At 42.4% G+C, this 25946-nt stretch overlaps 1 protein-coding gene across 3 annotated transcripts; it reads left to right on the top strand.

Moving 5' to 3' along the window:
- Positions 1–1593: 1593 nt before the first annotated feature.
- On the top strand, positions 1594–18403 carry INSIG2 (insulin induced gene 2). 3 transcript variants are annotated; one of them, XM_057430170.1, is made up of 6 exons: positions 1594–1657; positions 5704–6040; positions 11185–11309; positions 13561–13727; positions 14152–14251; positions 15477–18403. In XM_057430170.1, exons 2-6 carry the CDS (start codon positions 5797–5799, stop codon positions 15516–15518), a joined length of 678 nt encoding a protein of 225 aa, XP_057286153.1. In that variant the 5' UTR covers positions 1594–1657; positions 5704–5796; the 3' UTR covers positions 15519–18403. The 3 variants fall into 3 exon arrangements, with proteins under 3 accessions (XP_057286153.1, XP_057286154.1, XP_057286155.1); XM_057430171.1 differs by lacking the exon at positions 1594–1657 and adding an exon at positions 2017–2150; XM_057430172.1 differs by lacking the exon at positions 1594–1657 and having other exon boundaries at positions 5743–5880.
- The last annotated feature ends 7543 nt before the right edge of the window (positions 18404–25946 follow it).

Here is a 25946-nt window from a genome sequence, read left to right as displayed (position 1 = left end):
CTCTGAGAGTATACTTGTTTGGTGACACTGTTGTTCACAACATACCAGCACAAAGAAATCACAGTTATCACTAAAGACGCCACTGTAGTAAATACAGTTACACATTCCATACTATCCAATCATTATTCTGGGAACTATAATAGGACCTGCACTGAATCACTTCAGACTTTGTAATACGGAAAGCTCTATCAAAGTCTTTGCAATAAAATACTAAGCTTGGGGAAGTGCAGTGTGCAAATGTTTTTAATAAATTGTCTTCATTATTTCATTCAAAGGATTCATTATTCATTTTTATTATTCATTATTCATGCAAAGGAAAAAGTTCAGTAATAGAATAATAATATGTTGTAATTAATATATATGGTTTATAAAGGAAAATAACAGCACTATTCTCCTAAACCCCACCATATATACAATAAATGGTGTATTTTTATTGTGCTGCTTTACTACTCACTAAGACAAGCTAAAGCAAATTGTTTTCTGCTTCATATTGTATGTTCTCTGAGAGGCCACAGGGTGGTGAAGAAAATGTAGTTTCTGGAGTTTCTTTTTTGCCTCAATTGATAAAGCCAAGGACATGCAAAAGTCCTCAGAGCATCAGGTGCTTGGGAGGAGCCAGGTTAGCAGCTTAACTGGGAAACATTTTATAGATCATAGAATCACAGAATGGTTTGGGTTGGAATGGATCTTAAAGCTCATCCAGTTCCAACCCCTGCCATGGGCAGGTACACCTTCCACTAGGCCAGGTTGCTCAAAGCCCTGTCCAACCTGGCCTTGAACACTACCAGGGATGGGGCATCCACAACTTCTCTGGGCAACCTGTTCCAGTGCCTCACCACCCTCACAATGAAGAACTTGCTTCCTTATATCTACCCTAAATCCACCCTCTTCCGATTTAAAGCCATTCCCCCTTGTCCTACCCCTACATGCCCTTGTAAAAAGTCATTGTCCAGATTTCTTGCAGGCCTCTTTAGGCACTGGAAGCTGCTCTAAGATCTCCCTGGAGCCTTCTCTTCTCCGGGCTGAACCCCAGTTCTGCCAGCCTGTCTCCATAGGACAGTTGCTCCAGTCCTCTGATAATCTTTGTGGCCCTCCTCTGGACTTGTTCCAACAGGTCCATGTCCTTATCATGGGGGCCTCAGAGCTTGACTGCACAGTACTGCACATGAGGTTTGGCGTGGAGGTGGGCAATCACCTTCCTAGACCATGCTCTTTTCATCCGTTTCTGTGATCAAAACGTGTAGCAGGGATATTGCAAAACCCTACACAGCTAAACCATGCCCCGGTGGAAGCACAAGCCATGTACAAAACCTATCGCCATATACCTTTTTTCATGCCGGTAACAGCCCCTTTCCAAAGGATGCGCAGCGCTGCTCAGACTGAACAGGCGCACAACGAAGTTGCTGCCAGACTCTCCACCTACCCCTCGCCACGGTGCTCCTGACCAGCGCCTTCCGGCGCTACTCGCCCCACCGCGCGTTCCCGGTGAGCTCACGGAGCCACACCCGGCACTGGGGACGCAGCCGTCAGCACAAGAGCCCGAAGGGCCAGGCCTGGCCCCACACCCCCCGGCTGCCCCGTCAGCTGCTCGGCGGGGCCTGCGGAGGCTGCGCGGGGCGGGGATTGGCGCGGGGAGGGAGAAGATGGCGGAGGCCGAGTGAGTCTCTGGGTTGTGGTGGGTTCCGCGCGAAGGGAAAGGGTGGTTCGGCACCAGGGCCCCAGGGCTGGGTTGAGGTAAAGGGGATGAGCCGGGTCGGCAGCGGCTTCCCCCGGCCTCGTCCTCCCTGCGGGCGGCCGAGCCCCCGGCAGTGCCACAGCCGGAGACTTCTTCGGGGTGGGGATAACGCCGGGCCCCGCCGCGCCTGAGCTGCAGCGGGTGGTCCGGCTGCCGGTGCTGCAGAGGTGGCGGCGGCTGCCGCCCGTTGTGCGCAGCAGGAGGGAACGGTGGGAGACGTTTCCCCCGGGCAGTGGTTAAACCCCGGGCAGGCGGAGCCGGGACGGGTGCCCGCGGTCCCGCGCCGGGGTTGCTTAATGGGCCTGGCCTGGAGGTGCTAGCGCTGGCTTGAAGCTATCGGCTTGATGGCCGGACGGGTCGGACTTCTCAGACCGGGGGATCCGGAGCAGGCCGGCCGGGAGAACCGCAGTTTCTGGTACCTGGAGAAGGGGGGTATTTTGCTTTTGGCCTTTACTCGCTGAAGGCAGATGGTTTCTCGTAATTTTACCGTTTTGCCGTTTCCTGCGTGGTGTTGCTTGAATAAATCTTCTCTTTCTTGGCTCTCACTGCACTTTGTTATTCCTAATGTGTCTGTATTGTGTCAGAAGTTGTGAATCGCGCACAACAGACGGCTGTTCATGAGCATGGGGAGTGCTTGCAGGACGGATCTTTTAATTAGAAGACAGTTAAGTGACTAAGTGTTTTGAAAGTGTCTAGGGTCATAATTTAGTTGTTAACGTTTTGCGTAATGCCAGACATCGTGTGGTTGCCTTGTGAATGCTCTTGGTGGTATGTTAAAAAGCTTGGGTTGAAGCTGTGGGCCAGCGTGCAGGGGAAGTGCAGCTGAGGCTTTGTGACAGTGCCAACCATGTAGCTTTCAATGTGGTGTTACAGTTTTGAATATGCATTCCCAAGAGATGAAGGCTCAGAAGTAGTGTTGGTTCAATATGTGAACTATTCCCATCTGAGTGGAAACCCTCAATAAAATATAAGCTTAAAAACAGAGAGGGATATGGTCTCCATTGCCTGCAGGCATGCTAACCTTCCAGTCCGGAAGAAGGGTGTGATGTGATGCCTTTAAACTGAAAGACCCTTTACTGTAAGGATGGTGAGGCACTGGAACAGGTTGCCCAGAGAAGTGGCTGACCCATTCCTGGCTGTGTTCAAGGCCAGGTTGGACAGAGCCTTGAGCAACCTGGTCTAGTGGAAGGTATTCCTGTCCATTGCAGGGAGGATGGAACTACGTGATCTCTGAGGTCCATTCCAACCCAAACCATTTTATGTCTTCTTTAGAGATGTTAATTTCTGTTTTCAGGGGAGGTGACAGTAGTAAGTACCTTTGTTGTGTTGGGCATCATGAACACTGGCAGTCTGAGGCACTGAAGAATCTATGTGAGTGTCAGTCATCTTGCTCTGTTCCCCCATTGCTCTGTTCATGGTATGTGAGAAGGTCTCAGAGTGAATGAGTGAAGTAAATTTGGAAATTGTGATAAAACAGATAGGAACAATATGTCTAGGGTGAAAAACCAGGACAGAAACTATTGCATCATGCTAATTTGGGACCTTGCATTACTTGTTGGTGATTATTGTGTTTGAAGAATTACGAGAAGCAAAGTCTTGTTAGAGAGATCAAGAGATGCTGTAAAATGGTGAAATAATGGCTGTGTGGAAATTATTAATAGACTTCATCAGAGAGAGGGATTTTGGCTGATATCACTCAGTATTGTAATTGATGACCTTCATGCACAAAACAGGATGCAGTAGTGATGTTTGCTGATGACCCAAACTTGGGAACTGTTTGCAGGGCCAAAGAGGACTGAGATATCCTACAGGAAAAATGGAGTGATGTTGAGTGTCAAAATAAATAATACCTATGGGCTGAAATTTGGTGTGTGGGGCTGGGGCTGCTACCAAGGAGCAAGGAGTTTGGTAATAGGGAAGAAAAGAGATTTGAATGTAGTAATGGATCACAGGATGTGAGCCACTACTTTATGACAGTGGAAACATAAATTGCCCTTGGTACGCAACAGAAAAGCTTATTTAAAGAGGGACACAAAAATGTGAACTTCGTTGTACGAGTCAGAGCCAAACCTGGGATTGTATACAACAGCTCCTGTCATGCCTTAAAAAAAAAAAAAGGGGGGGGGGGGGGGGGGGGGGTGGTGTGCAGACTTCAGCAAGTGCCAAGAGCTGTTGGGATAGTTAATAAGTGAAGAGGTCAAGAGTTAGCATGTTTCCATAGGTGAGATAAAGCTAAGAACAGGTGTAACAGTAGCATTTTAAACCCCCATTATGTACGTTGTCCTGTAGATTTTGTAATTGGGACCTACAGTCTGCAATGCACCCAGTTGGAAAAAACTACTGTAAATTCTGGGAATTCCTGTGATCATCTGGTGGGAAAAGCTCCCAGGGACAGGGGAGTCTCTCAGCTGCAGTAGTGATGTATTTGTGACTCTGCTTTCTTTCCTGGAGGCTAAATGTATTATCCAAGCTCTGCTGCCATGCCATCCGGAGGAGGAAAAAAAAAAAAGACAAATCTGGAGCAGCACCTTTTTTGCTTGAGGGAAGTGTGGTGCAGTGCCAGCCTTGATGCAGACATCTGTTTGGGATGAGTCAGGAAGCTGACTAAGAACCCAGATACTGTGGTTGCTCTCATTCCCCTCAATACATGTTCATGATTACAAATAACACAGAGAATTGGCTGTGTAGAAGAGATCCTGTATTCTTAGAAGGACTCTGCTGACCCCGAACTGCTTGTGGAAAGTTATGTGTAATCAGAACTTATTTTTTGGTTTGTTTTGCCTCTTGAAACTTTTTCTGAATGATGAATGGCATCTTCTGTGCAGTTACCTGCAGTATCTTAACTAGCTTGCATGTATTTAACTTCCGTTTTGGTTTTCAATCAGCAGAAGTGAATGCTGCATCCTCTGCACTGCTGTTGCCCCTTCAGAGTGCTTCCTTGGGATCTGCTGAAGCCAGGGAGGAAGGGAGATGGATGTGCTGTTTTGGCTCCCCTTGTGCCTGTAGGGCCATAAATAAGAGTTAACAAAAGCCTCCACCAGTTGGCAGTTTCAAATTTGAAAACAATGTCAGGGCTTTTTTTCTTAAGTTCCAGGTGGCTAAGCTGTCGATCAGAACCGTTGTTATATACATGAGTATGGCACTGAATCCATGTATAACAAGGCTCAATGGACAGGTTTTCTTAGAAAGGAGTGATTGGGATGTGAACTCTTCCATTCCTGTGGTGCCGGCAGAGTTACTCATGTAGGATGCTACCTAGTGCACGGGCAGAGAGAGCTCCTTTTCCCTTCACTCTCAGGTTCTTTTGTCCCTGATTACAATTAGGGTTTGTGATAACATGTGGCAGTTTTCACCAAAAGTGTTTGGTAAACATTTTTCTGTATTGGGATAACTTCCCTGGCTTGCTGAGTTGTTTACTCTTATCTGGGCTTATGAAAATGGGTGTGCTGTGGGATTGCTGAAATTCTGACTTCATCCTGAAAAATATTTCTTGGATTTCACTTACCAGTTGAGAAGTACTTTGTGGCATCTCTTCAGGGGGAGATCTGTGAACCTCTGTGGCTGACTTGAAACTAAAGGCTTTGTTTACTTGCTTCTGAATTATATAATTTCCAGTTCTTCCTTAAAGAAGGGGAGAAAAACTGTTGTTACTGCAAGCTAGCATTTCCTCCATCTGATACTGGTTTCATTTCTTCCCCTCTTCTCTGCGGTTTCACATTCCTAACTGTCCCATCCCGTATGTTTCCTCCTCATCTGCCTGTCTCATACACAAAGCTATTCGTAAAACCTGTTCTCTTTGTAAGGCAGTTTAGCAGCTATGGTTGGTTCTGCTCTCAAAATGACTAATTGCCTCCTGAGAAAAATTCAGGAAAATATAATAGTAATTTTTTTAACCAAATCTCCAGTTTATTCAAGAGAAATACATTTAATGTTTCTTTTCTGCATTTTCACCTTTTATTATTTTTCAGGGTTTGGGTGTCTCCTAACTGACAAGAGTCAAAATACTGTTTGCAAGTGAACCCTCCTCAGCCTGTTGGATGTCTCTGAGAACATAAGAAGTCATGGCAGAAAATGGTGCAATGCCAGCCTTACCAAAAAAGTGTGGCCCATACATTTCATCTGTAACCAGTCGTGGCATGAATTTGGTAATTCGTGGTATAGTGCTGTTTTTTATTGGCGTATTTCTTGCATTAGTATTAAACTTGCTTCAGATCCAGAGAAATGTTACTCTCTTCCCTCCTGATGTGATCACAAGCATCTTCTCCTCAGCTTGGTGGGTACCACCTTGCTGTGGCACAGCATCAGGTAAGTTCAGTTGTCTGTGTATACCTGGCATGGAGAGGAAAGGGTGGAGAGCTAGTTATATAGTTAGAAAAAGCTATATGAAAGGTGTGGAAGATAAAAATTTCCATCATCGCTGCCCTTTTCAAGCTATTACTATCATAGAATCATAGAATTGTTAGGGTCGGAAAGGACCTTAAGATCATCTAGTTCCAACCCACCTGATGTGGACAGGGGTACCTCACACTAAACCTTGTCACCCAAGGCTTTGTCCAACCTGGCCTTGAATACCATCAGTGATGGAACATTCACAACTTTCTTGGGCAACCCATTCCAGTGCCTCACCACCCTTACAGTAACTTCTTCCTTATATCCAGTCTAAACTTTCCCTGTTTAAGTTTTAACCCGTTACCCCTTGTCCTATCACTACTGTCCCTAATGAAGAGTTCTTCTTCAGCATCCTTATAGCCCCCCTTCAGATACTGGAAGGCTGCTATGAGTTCTCTACACAGCCTTCTCTTCTCCAGGCTGAACAGCCCCAGCTTTCTCAGCCTGTCTTTATATGAGAGGTGCTCCAGTCCCCTGATCATCCTCGTGGCCCTTCTCTACACTTGTTCCAACAGTTCCATGTCCTTTTTATGTTGAGGACACCAGAACTGCACACAACACTCCAAGTGAGGTCTCACAAGAGTAGAGGAACAGGATCACCTCCTTTGACCTGCTGGTCACGTTATCCTTCTGATCTCCCCATGTATACACAAGTATGTATGCATGTGTCCAGAAATTGTTCTGCCAACTTGTTTTACTGTAGTAGTAGTATTAACAGAGTATAAACTTTGTTATTTCTGCCAGGCTAGAGTACAAGTTTAGCAGACTTTAGAAGGTGGTGCCATTTGTAACCTTGAGACTGGATTACAGGAGTGTGCTCTACATGCAGCCCTTGAAAATACCCTGGATGTCTCAGTTTGTGTGGCGTACTACCCTATTTTGAGTACAGCAAACCACTATGAGCAGTGTTCCCTTTTGTGGTTCAGCTTTCCTTTTGTTGCTTATTCCAGTTTGAAGTGTAGCTTTAGCTCAATAAAGCTGGAATACCTGACTGTGTCTCAGGGAGTTGAGGCCAGGTGCACAGTTTTTGGTTGTAGGGGCACGTTGCAGACCAGAACTCCTCATTTACATTCATGTACCAAGTCAGATGATGTGAACATGCTCCATTTTTCCCATGACCATGTGGGAAATTGAGGCCTTTCTGTGTTTAGCTAGTTTAAGTGAGATGTCTATAGTAGGTAGTAAGAAATACCTCTTCTTTCATCTTCAAGTATCAAGTATTCCATGTTGTAAGCCTGAGGGAATTTGGATTTCTACTTGGTCCTGAAGATCACTGATCCCATGGGAACAGTTTATCGCTTTACTAAGGGAGTATTCTTAGCAGGCAGTACTGGAGGACTCTGCTTTAGCAAACTTTTACAGTGAAGGTGGTATCTTTGTAGAGGTCAGTTTCAGTAAGATTGAGCAGCTCAGGTTTCTGGGTCAATATGAGTCAATAAACTAGCTTTGAGTGGCATCACTGTTTTGGTAATGATAATACTTAAGCCTATTTTTTTTCCTAGTCATCTGACAGCTTTCCTTCTGATATTTTGTTGAAACACTACACCCCAGATGTCACAGAGGAGCTTAACTTGAAAAGAAACCCTCCAAATACCTCTCTGAATATGTCAGTTTTGTTCTGTGTGTTTGGCATATTATGGTGGAAATTACATACCTGCTTTATCTACTAGTTGTCTTTGTCCTCTTTTGGTTGTCTTGCTGAGATTGTTGGTTAGGTTTTGGTCTGCACCCTGCATTTGCTGCATTTTTCTTTTATACTTTTAAACTGATTGCCTTGACAAACATGTCTGGTGAATATTTGATCTTTTATGTACAGAGTAACAGGGGTTGAAATGACAGAATTCTAAGTTGCAGGAGCAACACATAAGGTTTACAAAGTGCACTGTATTGTTTGCACTGTCAGCTCTTTGCAGCAGACTGCACCTTACTCTCTCTTGGGCTGAGAACACTCTGCAGCTGTGGTGTGGGGTAGTCCTGTTGGCCAGATCTTGCCATTGCCTCAGAAGAAACCTGTGGGCCTTTCTGGTTCTGATGGGTTGGTGGTTTTGGTAGAAGGAGTAGATATGGCCTATAGTTAGTCACCTGCTTAGGCATTTGCACTACTTGATTTTAAGCCACCTAATTAAAGATATTACTGCCTTAACTGGCTTTTCCCAGCAGGTGTGATCCCATCGAGGTCTTCAAGCTCGTTCTTTTTCATTATCAGTCTTTTCTTCTCTGTTTTCTGATCTTCTCTGCTAGCATACATACAGGGAACCTCTTTTTCTTGCCATTTTCTTACTGTTCACACCTGCATAGCCTTCCTGGAATTGACATGAACATATGGTTAATTATTATGAACAGAATAAAGGTATTTTTCTTATTTATAATCAGTGGTGACCAAGGCTATTTTTAGAGAAGTCCTTTCATCTGTCACTTAGTCATCAATTTGGTGCAATGCCCTTGGCAAGAAAGTTGCTCAGGGAGCTTTTTTCCTCCAGCTTTACTGGTGATTTATTTCTCAAATCCTGGAGATTAGTTTCCTCTCTAGCAGAATAAAGAGCATTTGCATTAACAAATTTCCAAAAGGATGCCAGGCTGAGGGTGCTGGAGTACATGTCAATAACTCAGTTTTTGCCCCACTCCTGCAGCACCAGTTTAACATTAAGTACCAGTGTTATTTCTTAGTGGTGTTGGTAACGGTTTTTTTAGCTGCAGTTGCAGTAGAGAACACATTTATGAAGAAATGCTTAAAGAGCATAGCAGTTCCCTGGGGTTGAAAGTCCTGTTTGCTGTCTGTATTCAACAGCTACTGTAGGCTCTGGGCTTTCTCTCTTCTTTGTGAGCCTTTGTAGTAGCACTGAAGAACAGAAAAACATTATGCAAACAAAACCTGCTAGTAATAACAGAAGAGACAAAATATTAATGTTATAAACCATATTCTGCCCTTATTGTGGTGTGTTTGTTTTGCAGTTATTTAAGTGGATGGGGCCTTCTAGACAGATAGGAGCAGGCTCACACTCACAGGCCCTGGTCCTCTTGGGGGACTTCAGCCACCCTGATGTTTGTGTGAGGGACAACACAGCAGAGCATAAGTAATCCAGGAGCTTTCTGGAATGTGTCGATAACTTTCTTCTCTAAGTGACAGAGGAGCCAAGGAGGAGATGTGTTATGTTGGACCTTGTTCTCACCAACAGGGAGAGGCAGGTAGGGAATGTGAATTCTGTGTGAAGCTCAAGAGCTGCCTTGGCTGCAGTGACCGTGACATTGTAGAGTTCAAGATCCTTAGGTCAGTGAGGAGGGCACACAGCAAGCTCACTACCCTGGGCTCAGGAAAGCAGACTTTGGCATCAGAGATATGCTTGGTAGAGTACCATGGGATAAAGTCCTGGAGGGAAGAAAAGCACAAGGAAGCTGGTTAATATTCAAGGATCACCTCCTCCAAGCTCTGACAAAAAGGAAGTTAAGCAAAAATACCAGGAGGCCTGTGTGGATGAACAAGGAGCTCCTGGATAAACTCCAGCACAAAAGGAAGCCTGCAGAGGGAGGCAGCAAGGACAAGTCACCTGGGAGGAACACACAGAAATTCTGAGTAGCCAGGGATCAAGTTAGGAAGGCTAATGCCCTGATAAAATTTAGTCTGGCCAGGGATGTCAAGGGCAGCAAGAAAAGCTTCTCTAGGTACACGAGATGAAAAGAAGACTAGGGAAAATGTGAGCCCTCTCTGGAGTGAAACAGGAGCCTTGTTTACCTGGGATATGGAGAGGCTGAGGTACTCCATAAGCATTTTGCCTCAGTCTTCATCGACAGTTGCTGCAGCCACGCTGCTGAAGTTGCAGAAGGTAAAGTCAGGGACTGGGAGAGTGAAGAACAACCACCCACTGTAGGGGAATTGCAGGTTTTGAGACCATGTAAGGACTCCATGTAAGGACCCTGAAAGTATACAATTCTATGGGACCTGATGAGTTGCATCCATGGGTCCTGAGGGAGCTGGTGGATGAAGTGACTAAGCCACTATCAATATTAGAGAAGTTGTGGGAGTCTACTGAAGTTCCCACTGACTGGAAAAGGAGAAAAATGACAGGGTTATGTTACAGGTGGTTAAGGGAAGAGCAGCTGACGTCATCCATCATCATGGACTTGTGCAAAATGTTTGGCATTGTCCCACACGACATCCTTGTCTCTAAGCTGCTCTTGTGGGGCCCCACCTTCAGTACTGTGTTCAGCTCTGGGGCCCCCAACATAAGGAGGACATGACCTTCTTTGAGCAAGTCCAGAGGATGGCTACAAAGATGATCAGAGGGCAGGAGTACCTGTCCTGTGGAGGCAGGCTGAGAGAGCTGGGTTTGTTCAGCCTGGAGAAGAGAAGGCTCCAGGGAGACCTTAGAGCAGCTTCCAGTACCTAAAGGGGCTTGGAAGAAATCTGGAGAATGACTTTTTACAAGGGCATGTAGGGGTAGGGCAAGGGGGGAAAAAAAGTGAAAGAGGGTGAATTTAGGGTAGATATAAGGAATCAAGTTCTTCACTGTGAGGGTGGTGAGGCACTGGAACAGGTTGCCCAGAGAAGTTGTGGATGCCCCATCCCTGGCAGTGTTAAAGACCAGGTTGGATGGGCCTTTGAGCAACCTGCTCTAGTGGAAGGTGTCCTTGCCCCATGGCAGGGGGGTTGGAAGTTGGAGCTGGATGAGCTTTAAGGTTGCTTCCAAACATAACCACTGTATGTTTGTTATGTGCCAGCCTGCAAGCTATTACTGCTGTTTTTGAACTACAGTGTGAGACAGCAGATTTTGGTAGGTTGCAGAGTTCTTTCATCCTCTGCCCCTAGTTCGAATTTTCTCTGTTTTGCTCCTTTTACCAGGTCACTGCTGCAGTGGTTAAAGATGCTGCTGAAGTTTTACAGGTCTTTTTCAAACAGTTAAATTGTAAAAGAAGGAAATTCAAACGATGTATGTTTTGTGCTGTGTATCCTTAAAAGATCTGTTTTGGTAGTGACAATATTTGTCAGTCTAAATAAAGATTATGTTAGTTAAATATTGCTAGTGCTTTAACTTCTGTCCCTTTTTTCTTTCCTGTCTCCACAGCTGTGATTGGGTTATTGTACCCCTGCATGGACAGACATCTGGGAGAGCCACATAAATTTAAGAGAGAATGGTCCAGTGTAATGCGATGTGTAGCAGTCTTTGTGGGAATAAATCATGCCAGTGCTGTATCCTATATTCTGGTGAAATCTGTGTTAACAAATGGGTTTCCACTAAAACAAAGCTCACATAGTCAGTCATGGTGAATTTTGTTAAGGGTATAATGTGCAGCATTTTTGCAAGGGAAATGCAGAATATATGTTAGTGTTAAACTGTCATAGCAGTGTTGTAGGTGGTTTCATGTTTTTTCATTCTGAAAAATCTTTTAATTAGAAATGTCTCAATATTTGGCTTTGTCTTACTTACAGTCTTTATTTATTATGGCAGGGGGGTTGGAACTAGGTAATCTTTAAGGTCCTTTCCAACCCAAACCATTCTATGAAATATTTATGTGGTAGGTATTACAGAAAAGTACTTCAAGAGATTCTAACGGTTGATGTCCTTTTAACGCCGAAGTAAAAGGTCGAAGCCCAGTATCGAGGTCATCAGTGAAGCATATGCACTTTGAAAGCATGAGGAAAACTCAGGATCAGGTGGTACTCAGGACTACACAAAGCAGCTAGGCTTTGTTACCCCATTCTACAAGTATTGCTTTGGTGCTGGGAGAGTAGTTACCATTCCTGTGGTCATTCAGGAAGAGCAATTAGAAGTCAGTCAGTGTGTTGCAGCACATTATACTCCTCCTACTTGTGTAGATATTCAGATACTTCTTGCAAAAATGTGTTCAAAACTGGCATCCCTTCTCTCTGAAGCAGCTAGGGGCATGTTGGGTGATGGGGTGCTTTTCATGTGGGCTGGCACACCGTACATGTGTGAGTCTTAGTGGTTTTGTGTAGTCATTCGTGCTGCCTCCTCTGTCAGGTAATACCAGGATCTATCTGAGAAAATTGGGTTCTTGTAAACTAATTAGAAGGAAAGTTAATCATCTCTGGAACAATAATCTCCTTCAGTGTCAGCTCCAGCATAGTTTGCAAAAATCATGCTAAGAAGTTCTTACTGCATGCTACTGAATTTTCTTATTTTCAGGAAGAGGGCAAGTGAAAGATATGGGAGCTGGCTGAATTCTTACAGAGGTGACTTGGCCCTTGAGATGGGTTTTGTTGTTTGGTTTTGTTCCCACCAGCCATCCTGTCCAGTTTGGTTGGGTGAGCTGAAGCTGCCAAGGTTCAGAGTCATACCCACTATCCCTCACTAAGCTTGGTCTCCTTTCCAAAGATACATTAATCTGGTCCTGTGGTCTCCCTGACCTGAACTGTACATGTTGCGTAAGACATGCGGTTTCACCACTTTTAAGAAATAAATGAGAATTGACACCATCTTGCTGCATGGGTCATATTATTAACAGCAAACCTTCTTGGAGGCTTCTAACAGCTGTTACGCATATTCCAGGACGTCATTTATATACAGTCTGTATTTACTATTTGACAGCTCTCCAGACTGCTTTCTTTTCATATTACCAGTTCTGTACATAGCTGTATTTGGTGTGGTTTTGGTTTTGTTTGACATTTTTTTCTGATGCTATTGATTTTTATCCCGCAATTATTGTTTCAGTTAGTTGAACTTTTCTCATTTCCTCTGGGTCTCTCTCCAGGTCTTTGTGAGAAATTTGGCCAGTGTTTTTATGTTGTCATCCCATAACTTTGCTTTTAGGCTTATGAAACTTGACAGCATACTTTTTAATAATCTGTTATTGACAGGAGAAGTGAGGATGAGTTAGTATTTCAAGAATACTTTGAAGAATGTGAAACACCACAGAGATACCTGGTGTGACTTGACACTTTTATCACAGGGTTGACAAAACTGATTTTCAGTGTTGTTATACTTGAATTTTGTTTTACATTTTGTTTTATAGAAAACATCAGTGTGTTTAGTGTTTAGCTGAATGTAAACTACCATATAGATTAAACAAAACTGCAATTAAGTAGGAGTCACACAAAGATTTCATGCTTTAAGATTTCATGCTTAGAGTAATAAAGGACCAGGTAAGGATGAGATGTCCTTACTCTGAACAGTAGCGTGCATTGTATGTCTGTGTAAAACATCTGCTTTGTCTGTAGGTGAGTAGTCATTTCTCTCTTGTACAGAGCTGAGACCCTAAAATGTGAAGAATTTTCATGAGTTTTTGGTTTCCTGATATATTGGCAACACTTACAAGGCTTATTTCCGTATATAGCTGTGAGGTAGCCAATAGAGCTAATGCTGTATTTTTTTAAATGGTATGTTTTTTTCTGTTGAGCCAAAATATGATAAGCAGAATAGACAAAACTGCTTTACAGTTGTATATGATATTTCTAAGCTTATCCTTAACAATCAACACAGAAAGTGGATTTTGCCAACAATATCCAGTTGTCTCTCACACTAGCAGCCCTGTCAATTGGACTGTGGTGGACGTTTGATAGATCACGAAGTGGCTTTGGTCTTGGAGTAGGAATTGCTTTCTTGGCCACATTGGTGTCCCAGTTTCTGGTCTACAATGGAGTTTATCAGTAAGTATTTACTCATTTAAGGTTAAATGATTATTTCCTGAAGTTATAATGTAAAATTAGAATAACTGAAGGGGGTAGAATTTGACATGATTTCCAAAGCTGCCAGTGGTTAATTTTGAGCATAGTGTAAATTAAACTGTTCATGAAAGCTTTGGTGTGCTTGTAAGTAAGACACGTGGTTGGAGCTTGCTTATTTTAATAAAATTGCTACCTTACCAACAATGTAACATGCTTTTCTTAGTAGAACAAATGGCATTATAATCAATAAGAAGCCTTCTTTGTTATTTGTTGTAAGTGATTTAATGTCTGTAATACATTTCTTTTAAAGCTGAAATGTCCTAATACTTAAAACTGTGAATTTGTATCATGTGATTTGAGGATTCTATGTATTACACAATGTTGAGCTCAGACTGTTCTTTTCCAGATACACATCTCCAGATTTCCTCTACGTTCGTTCCTGGTTGCCATGTATATTTTTTGCTGGTGGAATAACTATGGGCAATATTGGCAGGCAGCTAGCAATGGTAAGTTTGTAGGGGGGAATTGACTGTCTTCTAGTAAGTTTTAGTCTCCGTGTCATTCTGTGCTGGGTTGACTCTGGCTGGATGCCAGCTGCCCACGAAAACCGCTGTATCACTCCCCCTTCTTGATGGGGAGAAGATATAACAACAGGCTCATAGATTGAAATTAAAGGCAGGGAGAGATCACTCACCGGTTGCTGTCACTGGCAAAACAGACTTGACTTGGGGAAATTAGTTTAATTTGTTACCAATCAAATCAGAGTAGGATAATGAGAAGTAAAACTAAATCTTAAAAACACCTTCCCCCCAGGAGCCTGCTCCAGCACAGGCACACATGGTAGCACAGCTTCCTTTGGGCATTCCCCTGTTTTGGCATGGTGTCCTCCACAGGCTGCGTTTGGATATCTGCTTTACTGTGGACCTCCATGGGCTGCAGGGTGACAGCCTGCCTCACTTTGGTCTGCACCATGGGCTGCAGGGGAATCTCTGCTCCAGCACCTGGAGCACCTCCTCCCCTTCTTCTGCACTGATCCTGGTGTCTGCAGAGTTGTTGCTCTCACATAGCCCCATTCCTCTCTCTTGTCTGCAATTGCTGTTGCTCAGTTTTTTTCTCTTTAACTGTGTTATCCAGAGGTGCTACTGCGGTTCCTGATGAGCTCAGCCTTGGTCGGTGGTGGGTCCATCTTGGAGCCGGTGGCATTGCTCCATCAGACATGGAGGAAGCTTCTACAGCTTCTCACAGAACCCACCTCTGTAGCCACCCACTACCAAAACCTTGCCACGAAACCCAATGCACATTCCTTCCTTCATATATACCAACCAGCTATTTGACTTACGGATGTGGAGTAAGGTAGAAATAGTAATCATTGCTTTTGATCTAGTTAGTGAATCATTCATATTATTCAGAGCACAGCCCATGACTTTGCTCTGTACACTCTCAGTTGCATGCTACTAGGCCGTTCAGAACCAGGAGCTAAATAAGAGCTCCTGTGTTTAGGGAGAAGTGAGGCCATCCTATAATTCTGAACTGCTATTTCTGCTGCTCAGAGACAGAAATTGCAGCCAACAGTGTGTGCACATGACTTAGGGAGACCAAACTTACCTAGGTGAAATATAAGCTAAGCTATTTTGTAATACATTTTGTAGAAAAATCACCCTCATAGCAGTCTTTTTCATTAGTTATGTAAATTAATAAAATTGACTAATTTTGTCAATTTCTGTTTTGCAGTATGAATGTAAAGTCATTGCAGAGAAGTCTCATGAGGACTGAAGAGAAACAATGTGCACCTTTTAAGCAGGAAAAATGACAAATGACTGTTGGAGGAGCATAAGGAACAGTTGACTATGAAATTGCCAAAATGCAATTTTTTTCCCCTTGAGTGGTATACTTTACTGCAATCTGTGATTGCTGCTTCTATAGAAATCTTGATGTATGATTTTGATTACTGTGAAGTTACAATGGTATGCAATACATTTGACAACGTTGGTTCAATTATAGGGTTCTTTTTTCTAAATCCAGACAGTTTACCATAAATTCTTGTCTGTCCATACTGTTGCAGTGCCAAACTGAACCTTTGCGCTACATTTCTGTAGCTGAAACTTCTTGCTTCACCTTACCTTGAAAGTTTTGAGGAATTTATTCTTAATAGCTCAGTAAAATACGAAGTATTCAAATTTAGGAATGAAGATCATTTCTGTACATGATGATAGCCCATAATATCTTTGTGAAATTCATGGTTACAGGTGAGCTTTGATGCAGTAAGTAACTGATTTTTGCCTGTTAACACACTGTGTCGTTCTTGCTCACGGGTGAGGAATCATAATATGGATTGTATGGGTTACTGCTGTAACATTTCATTTCTCTGTGGTATGTGTCCAGGACCGCAGAATACAGAAATGGAAACTGAGACTGGAAATCATTTGCTATTTTTTCCCCTGGTACAACTAGTGTACATGTTTGTATATGAACTTATGTGGGACATCATCAGGTGTGGACAGGTTCTGAAACTATTGAGTAACAGAGTACAATTCAGGTCATTCTTTTACAATCCCTTAAGCTGACTTGTGTTGAGCCCTTATAAAAAAAAAAAAAAAAACAACTTAGGGAGTTTTTATTGCAAAACTTAATTCTGCTGAACTAAAGCAGCCACTACTATATGGTATCATAAAACCTTCCATTAGCAATGTTACTGTTGATAGTTCTTGTCTACTACCTGCTCTGTTTGCAGGAGTCAGCTTGAAGGAGGCAAAGCTATATTTTAGGTACTTGTGTAGTCTTTTTTGCTGTGACTGTGGTCCAGGCAACCATGAATGCATTTATTCTTATAGCAGTCAAGGTATTTCTGAGGTAGAGAAATACTGTTACCCCATTTTTACAGGTGCCCGTGTACGGAAAGTCTGACAGGACACAGCTGAAATAGGCTGCATGCTAATGCTCCCTTATTAAGAAGAAGGATTTTTAGTGTGTGACCCAGATTTGGGGGCATACATGGAATTTCCTCTTGGCTTTGCAGCATCCTTTTAAGACCATGAGATAAAGGAACCTGTGCAAGAAGGCAGAAAGTAGACTTGAAGAGGACACTGCTAACCTGTGCCAGCAGTGAATTTGGAATGGGTTATCCCTGCTTTGTTTTCCCCCTTCTGTATCTGTGTTGATGATGTTTAATATATTCATTTTCTTTTTTTTTTTAAGTACTATTTTTTTAAATCTTCCATGAAAGTTTTGTAAGACATACTACAGTCACCTATGGAGGCTGGAGTTGGTCCAAAGAACAAATAGATGTTGTTTTAATAGACAAGTTTTTATTAATAAATGTGTGTATGCATTGTACATGAAAGCTTGAAATAGGAAACTCTTTCAGTCTTACGTGCTCATCTCTAAATCCAAAAAGTATGCAGTAGAGTGCTTCGCAAAGCATTGTTATGAAAGAGGTGGTCACAGAAGGAGGATTTCTCAAATGGGGAAGCGTAAAATTAATAAATAAGCAAATGATGCATAAAGAACTTGGTTCTGCAGCTCCCCAAAGCTTCATCAGCTTGTCATAGTTCCATGACAGTTCAACTTCTGAAGCACACTTTTGTGGGGTATTTTTTCAGGAAAGCACTTACAGATGCACTTTGCTTTAAGCAGAGGTAGAACATGTTTAAGTAGATCCCTGACAAAAGATTTTCTTTTAATCAAACCATACTCCTAAAAGAAGGATTTTATTAATAAAACCAGGAAACTGTTAGGGCATGAACTAAGGGTAAGTTTCTTTAAGCAGGCTCTGGCATTGCATTGAAGAAGCTGTTGGGTCCCTCTCCATACAGTATTTTGCCTCATCTGTCTTTACTTCAACGAATGGCTTCAGCTTGGTGGGCTGCATGATGCCTCTTGAATTATCACAGCATGAACGGCATAAAAATTCAGATGTTTCTATCCTAACTATAGGAAATGTTACCTCAGTAGCCAGTGTGCTGACTTGGGTAAACAATTTAGTTTCATCACAACCAGTAAGTGTATGCAAGTGGTAGGTTTTATTATTCACTTGGTGGTAGAACTGCTTTTACCTGCCAGTCTAAATATTTACACAGAAGAAGCCTTGTGAACGTTAAAATGTGCAGTATGTGAGAGGTGGTTATTGTGTATCTGTGGCACCACTTTACAACACTTTGTACTTGGATTCATTGAAACTTGATTAGACTGTGCTCTCTGCTGACTTCTTTTAAATTTCATTTTAGAAATTTTGAGCATGTTGTGCAAAGGCAACAGTCGTCCAAAATAAATTTGGGTTGAGTCCTTTATTAGATGCATTTTAACATTTTTACTCTTATTTGACTGAAGTCAATACAGGATTCACTTCTGGGATGTCATTTTTTCGAGCCGTGTTGTAATTTTATGACTGATGTGTTCAAACCCCGAAAAATGTTCATGATGAGAATGCTGGCACTGCCTTAACTGCAGTGGGCTGAACACGCAGCTGCTGTATAGCATGTAATTATAACATTGGGCTGTTTAAAAATGTTGTTCAATAGAGAATGAATAAGGTATATTTTAAATACAACTTTATAAGCACTATAACCTCTTCACTAATTAAGCATTGTAAGGTCTATGCTGTTTAAACTGGCAAATTGCTGTTAAAAGCAAAATACGCATTAAATACAGTTACAACTTTGTTTGCTAGGCTGCTTCTTTCTTCAGGAAGTAATACTGCTTATTAAAATACACTGAGTTGCCTTCTATCAGCAATCTCGTAATAATTTTGGGCATTGAGCTAGCATATTGATTGCACCAGGTACCTGTCGAGGAATACTGAAAAAGAAGCGGGCAAGATCAAATCGGAGGTGATTCTGTCATAATTAGCATGCTGAGGAGTCTTTAAAAATTTGCCCTTTTGAATCTGCAATGGGAATATTTGAACTGGAGGAGAATATGCCAGATAACTTCCATCACAGTACAGAAAATAGAGATTTAGATATAAATAGCCACTGTGAATATGAAAAAACCCTATAAATGGCAGGGAATCCCTTCGTATATTTGTATTTATTAATGTTCTGGTCTGGATACGACCTGAATATTATTCTGGTATTCACAGACTGTCCATTCATAGTGCCTGTGACTGTTTCAAAAACAATGTAACAAATAAGAGGTTTAGAAATCTCCAATGAAAAAGCCTCCAGTATTTGAGATGCAGTGCCTGCAGCAGGACAGCACTATGAGTGAAAGTTGGAAAGAGGACGGGGTGAATGGAAAAGACCTGTGTTTGTGTTGGCAACCCATACCCAAAAATCCTAGCTCTGCTGTCAGAATGCAGTGTCCTGGGCATGCCAAGTGTCTGGCCAGGCAAATCACAGCCAAGGATAGAAATAACCATAATTTTAACTAGTCATGGCACTACGATCAGTCAAACGCATGCTGGCAAGGGTGCTTTGCTGGAATCTTAATCTCTTTCATCTATAGCCTCTCCATGAGAGCATCCCCCCAGGGAATGGAAACTCCAGGTCCTTCCTGCCCAAGTTCAGCCTGAGGGTGTCGAATGGAAACATGCCCATTTCAGAGAGAATATTCCAACTGCTGGTCTGCCAGGCTCTTGTGAAACACATTTTGTGCTTCCCTTCATAACACGGCTGCTGTAAGCAGCTAGAAGGAGAGCAAACAAAGAAACTTTTCTGCCGTAGCTTCTGTACTTGCCATCTGGCTGGGAGCTGCCGTGGGGACCTGTGGGCATACACCAGCCTTCTCTTTTTATCTCTCCCAGCATGGAAGGAAGGCACATAATTTTACCAGCTGTGTCACCCCGACATTTTACATATGCTTTTTACATTTTGGAGCCATGTTACCAATAATTCCTAATAGTAACGGGTGAATATAATCTGTGGAAGTGATGTTAAATATCAAATACAAGGCCTATAAAAGTACACACACAGCTGGGCAGAGGGAATGTGTGTCTTTCTGTGGGAATAGCTATCCAATGTGGTTAGTTTTGATGCCAGTACTAAATGCAAAGCATGAGTAATTTTGCAGCTTAATGTTCAGTACTAAACGGTAAATGAAAGGTCAGTCCAACATGTTAACTGTCATGGAATAGTAAACAGTACTTTAATTGCTTCGTGCAGCCAGCTTGGATTTTTGGTGTGACTGTTGTCATGTTTTGAGTAGCATGGTCCAGGGCTTTGTCCTGATTACTTCCCCCCAGTCAAATGACAAAGCCTCAAATTAAAGGATAAACTTCATGCCTGGGCTTTTCAGGCAACACACTGGGAGTCTGCGCTTTGAATGCTTGAAAGCTCTGCCGGGGGAAGAGGTAGGGGTCATTTCTTGATCTGATTGAAACCAAAATCCTGGTTGAAATGTAGTTTTGCATTTTCTTGATCTTTTCCTTTCTTACTCTTCATTTCTGAGTGCAGAAATTTAGCAGCTCCTGTTACACTTTCACGCTTGGTTGTTTTTTAGCCTCCTTAGCACTATATCAGATACAAAACAACTTGTGCAAATAAGAAAGAATATAAAGGGGAAGGGTTACTACAAAGCTTCCCCAGGCCAAGCCATTTGATAGGTCAGTGGTGTCCAGTGCCCCATGTACATCGGCATCAGACCCACAACCTGCAACATGCCCAGATTGAAGCTCATGGCATTTGCTTCCTGTACTGGCAGCAGTTCTGCCTTGACTTTTGCACTTAAAAACCTCAGTGCAGGGAGTGTACTGTAGTTATGTAGGGATATGTGCACATGTTGCAGAGTCCAAAGGTACAGCCATAAGGCTTGATTTATGCTGGTAGAAATCCTGAAACTTTACCTTTCAACCAAATATGGCAAGATACTTGTTGAAATCTATATTTATAAATATGTTGCTGTCTGAATTCACAGTATAATTCTGCTGTCTGTCCCCTGATTAGTTCACTGTATCCCTTGTGCTATGTGAGATAAACCAATACTTCAGATATTTAGTACTTCTTGGTAATCAAACTTCAAAGCAAAATTTGTTTCATGCTATTACTCAGGGAAAATGTGTAAACTAAAGCAAGCTGTAAGGAATAGGGTTGCAACTTGACTCACAGGATAGAAATTATGCAAGGAGAAGCTCCAACATTTTGCATAATGTTGCAAGACAGAAAAAGACAATATGTGATCATTCTGATTTCACCCTGAGTTTCAAAACGAGGAGAAAGGGAGCCCTACAGATGCAGTGCGTTTGTATTGACTTGTTCTGATCTTCTTCCCTGTTCTACAAAGGCATCACTTTCTTCGCCAGGATCACCAGAATATGTTTTGACTCGTGTTTTCCTCTAACCCAGCTGTGTCAAATGTTTTCTCAGTGACTAGGGATGCCCAGGGTAAGCCTGGCTATGCCACCATGGGAAAATGGCTTTAGCGAGTTCTTGCTGAGACTGACGCAGTTCTTTCGAACTTTGTGAGAAACTGATGGTCTGGCCCTGGGCACTGTGGTTGGTAATGGTGAGGAAAAGGTGGGGGAAGTGACTTCGTGGTGTTCAGGCAGGGGTGCAAGTCCCTGTAGGGACACCTAAATGCATGTCAGTTTCAGAGTCTTACAAAAAGCAGAGCTGCCCCCCTCTACACGGACCATCATTTCTTGTCTCAAGTGGTGAGATCTGCCAACAGTGTACCAAAGAGGGAAGAATATGTTTTTTTTCCTCCTCACTCTTCCTTTGCACAAATGCATAGGAGCCTGAGCTAAGGACAGTTAATCCCGTTCTTGGAACTGGGACTATGTATAGGCTGGGTTTGCACTCAAAGACTCCACTGTTTTCTTTTTAAAAACAAATGCTTGTTCTGTGCTGCATGTCAAGTGCAATCATTGCTGAATGAACTGATGTGCAAAGCCAAGTTCTCAGTTGAACTGGCGTAGCTCCATGTATTTCAGTGGATATGCAGCATTTCGTGCTGGTTGTGAATTTGGTCCACAGTGTTTGAAAGGGATGAAATTGTTTAGACCTCGCTTCTTTTCTAATGTGATACAGGTCACAAAAATCCAAATTTTACAACAAGTAAAAACTGCACACTGCAGAATCTGCCTTTCCCTCTTTCACCACTGATGAACACTGTCATCATTCTCTGTGATTTACAAGGTGTGTTTTTTTTATGGTGTATCAGCTCTTGAGGAGGACTGACTTACAAGAATCATTTCTGGCATATCAGATTAATAATGATGCAAATGCAAACCAGTGGCTGTTGATGAGCTTCTTGTCATAAATGCGTGCCACGATCTTGCTTTATTTTTTTGTTTGTTTGTTTTTTTTTGTCCAGTATTTTACTTGTAGGAAATTGAGCTGAGGGTTTGTGTTGGACTTTTGCCTGTTCTGATTAAACCAGGAAAAGAGAAATAATACTGCTTTGTGTGATTTCAGACTCCTCTCACCAACCAGTTTCCTCCAATCAGTTTAAAAAGGAAAAATACAGCTGGATAAGTGGCTTGAAGAGGTTGAATAGAAAGATCCTGAAGGCTGATGTTTCAAGGACATGCTTTGATGTATCGATGTATCTATTATGGTGATAAGTGGTATAAGAAATGATAGACATGCAGTATTATGTAAGTAATAAACGTGGGAATGCAGTGTTAAGAAATAATTAAGCTGATAGTGAGACACGTACAATTCCTGTGAACATTTTTTTCAGGTTTGTTCTGCAGATCTTGGTTGGTGCACTGGTTCGGGAATGAACTCTGGGACAGTGAAGTGCAGCAAGATAAGGGGTCACTTGATAAGCTGTCTAGATGCAAAAGGGAGTTCAGTTTAGATGTCAGGTCAAAATGCCCAGCATGAAAACCAATACCGATGATATTTGTATAGTACACACACACTGCCTTTTTGACTTTTTTTTAGATGTAGATTTATGAAGGAGAATCACCTTTAAGTGCCAAAGGACAGACTGGGATATCACAAGTTGTATTTGCATTCAAACCTTAACCTCCATGGGAGTGTACTTGAAGGTGAAAGGAAGAGTTGTTTTTTTCAGATGCATATGTACCACTTTAAGGTGCTTGTTCAAACTCCAAGACTTGGCATGATTCTTGGAACTTGAAAACCACAGGGTTTCACCATTCTGGATCAGCTCACTGATAGACGAGGATGGCTGCAGTTCTGCAGCCTGTAGCTTGACAAACGTGGTCCCTTATTCTGCTCCCAGGAAATAAAATAAGTTTAGTTGAATCTGGAGGAGTTCCCCAGTCCCCTCCTTTCCATCACAGCACCAACATACAGATCAGTGCAAAGGGAAGACATCTTCTTGACAGCAGTTTTGGCTCCTCCTGCCTTCCACTGGTCATAAAAGCAAAGCACCAGAGATACTGTGCAACAAGAAAGGGACCCAGTGGTTACCAGAAACCCCCAAACTATTCCATCAGGGAAGTTTCAAAGCTTAGGGGATAGTATGTGCTTTCTGGCACAACCTGAATCAGCTTTTCATGGAACGTTTTGGGCTTTGATGAACTGTCAGGCTTTGATAGTTTGTGATTTCTAAGGTCACGGTGACTGAGATCGCAGTAACTCACCAGAGAGATGTGGTAAGATTGGTGGTGTAGGTGCTACATGTCAGATTACTAAGGGATTCAACCTAGGAAAAGGAACCATGCAGCACATCTCGTGATATCTTTCTTGCACAGCTGCCGTGAGGCTCATGCCAATATTTTGCCGAGGAAGGACATAAACAGAAAACTGACACTTGTATAGGCAAATCTTAATGGGATTTGATACCCCACCTAACGCTGACTGATGTTAAAGGGACTTAATGGGTAGGAAAAGCTTCTAGAAAATTGTTCTACTTGAGCTCAGATGAATGCTGCAGAGTGTCCGGTGTGTGCAGTGAAGATGAATATGTTCATCAGTTTGGCATCTCTTAAATTATTAAGGCCTATTCATCTTGCTATCTAGAATTCTTGAAAACACTATCCTACTGCCTGTTGCACTGTTTCCCTGAGATGATTTTAGATACTATTTTTCCTGTACTTCTCCAATATCAGGCTTCTCTTCATCACAGTACTGGTTTTAATTGCCTGTGCTGACCCATTGTTATAAATTCTAATGTAAAAAAGGCTCATTAATGCTCAGGCACAATACCTACATTTTAAAAATACCTATATTTTAAAACTACCTGCATTTTATTCTGACAGCCAGTTAACATCTAGAACATACAACTCTAAACATTTACATATGTCCTTAGTTTTTGGGATGTCTTCATCAAGCTGATGTGCCTGAGGCCTGACATGAGTTGTTGGATGATGCTGTCTCCATTCCTGGGAGCAGAGCATGAGTTTGAAGCGGAGCATCTGTCCCATAGTCAGACCTTGAAGGCAACTGTGAGCAGAAGAGGGTGACCCACCTGCTCTCCTCCATCCCCAGCAGTTCAAAGGGTCCCTCCAAAGCCATACTCAGGATAATTGTGCAGTTTTGTTCTACAGTTAACTGAGTGTCGGATGGAAAAAAAAGTGGTTTCTTTTCCACGACATCTTGTCAAAATGCCAGACACCGCTTGTTTTTGACATTTTCAGCTACTGTTAAATAAGAGTCTTGCTTCTGTCACAGCTAATGTTGACTTGAAGGCACTTGTGCATTTCTCAACTCAAATGCTAAGCAGACAGGCTTGGGTCTTGACAAATATTTTCCAGGTTTGCCCAAGGCAAGTAAAAATGAGTTTCTAGTTAATCGTTTGTTTTAAAATTCAAATTGGTGAAATAGGCAATTAAAAAAATGACAATTTTCATCAAAATTTGCAAATTAAATGTCTATGCAGTCAGGGCGGGTTCAAGAAACTGCAGTAGATAATTGCTATTTGAAATCAGTGAAGTATCCAGCATTTTAGGGCTGTAGGATTGTGGCTGTTCTGCCTTAGTAAACCTTGATTGATTTGGTAAATAAGCATTTCAACTTCTCTCTTTAAAATAAATAAGCAATTTTACTGCTTTATTGCTTACCCCTGTATGGGAGGTAAACAAGCTCTTGAGCAGTAGCCCCGTAATATCATGAGCCCAAGTGCCATCTGTCACCGAGAATTTTGTCCCTTTATGCACAATAGCTTCTTATGGCATTAGGTCCGTTGTAGGTTAATTGATTAGCAGAGATCCTCCTTTCAGTTGTTCCTGCTTTTCTTCACTAAAGGGCCGTATCTCTCATCTCCATTTCCTTTTCTCTCTCCCGTATTAGCATACTAATCACACTGAACTCCCACAGCTAAAAAACTCCATCCATTTTATAGTGGGGGAGGGGAGGAGGAATAAAATGGCATTTCCTGAGAGATTTGCAGATGCTCTTCTGTGACGGTTGGAAGGGAGGAAGAGAAAAGAAGTGGTGGCAGTGGTGAATAGTGCACTGCACTGGCTCTAGTATGCCAGTGAAAGCTGAGACTGTAGCTGCATAAATATTAAACGCATTTGAGAAGCACTATTAAAATAAATATCAAAGACAAAGTAGCTCACACATCTGTTTCTCCTCAAATTTTGCCACAGCACTCTACATTTGTTTTCTCTCCAGCTGTTAACACCTGTCTTGCTGTCAGTGGTAATAATGCAGTTTTAGGTGGGCTATGGAGCTGACAGTAACATGAAAGAATTCTCTATTTTTGATGTAAGAAGCTCCTTTTTCAAAACTAAAAAGGGCTCTATGAATAAAGCTATATCCTGTGCTAATCCTTCAGAGCTGTGTATGGGGGCTTTGCTGTTTTAGGGTGTTCTTTTAAATCAAACTGCAGTGTTCAGCTTGTGTTGCACAGCTGAACTTGATGAGGCATCCTACAGTGGGCAGCTACTGCTTGCCTTTGTAGTTCTCATTTTATTGCTGACACACATTTAGAAGGTTGTGTGTGCATGGTACTCCTCTCTCCATGTGATGCTTGTTATCTAACCTCGTCAAAAGTATATGCTGTGCATTGATAGCTACCAGAGGACGCACATCCCACCATGAAGTCTTCTTTACTTTCCTCTTAAATGAGCACGGTATTCACACGGCTGCCTGAAGAAAGCATTTTCTGCCTTTGCTGTAGCCATTTCAACAGAAGGATTATAGGAAATTCTCAGCTATCTTGGCACTGAAGATGATGGGACAGATCCTCGAGTAATGTAAACTGGGAGAGTCCCTTTACTATGCTTGTTTACCTAATGCAAAAGAGAAAGCTATTTGTTCCTTTTGGCCTATGGAAACACATCCATAGACTCAGGGCAAAGCATTGATGAACCACACCAGGAACATTTAAGACAAAGAAGAAGCAATG

This window comes from Pezoporus wallicus, unplaced genomic scaffold, assembly GCF_028554395.1.
Source record: "Pezoporus wallicus isolate ANWC-B61680 ecotype Strahan unplaced genomic scaffold, APGP_CSIRO_Pwel_v1 contig_5261, whole genome shotgun sequence".
NCBI classification, from domain to species: Eukaryota; Metazoa; Chordata; class Aves; order Psittaciformes; family Psittacidae; genus Pezoporus; species Pezoporus wallicus.
Note: the sequence above shows the minus strand (reverse complement) of the source record. Positions and strands in the feature narration are given on the sequence as shown.

Coding starts and splice junctions, on each gene's coding strand:
- INSIG2 (XM_057430170.1), top strand. CDS start 5,797: ATGGCAGAAAATGGTGCAATGCCAGCCTTACCAAAAAAGTGTGGCCCA. Junction 13,728..14,151: donor GTCTACAATGGAGTTTATCA/GTAAGTATTTAC, acceptor GTTCTTTTCCAG/ATACACATCTCCAGATTTCC. Junction 14,252..15,476: donor TTGGCAGGCAGCTAGCAATG/GTAAGTTTGTAG, acceptor TCTGTTTTGCAG/TATGAATGTAAAGTCATTGC.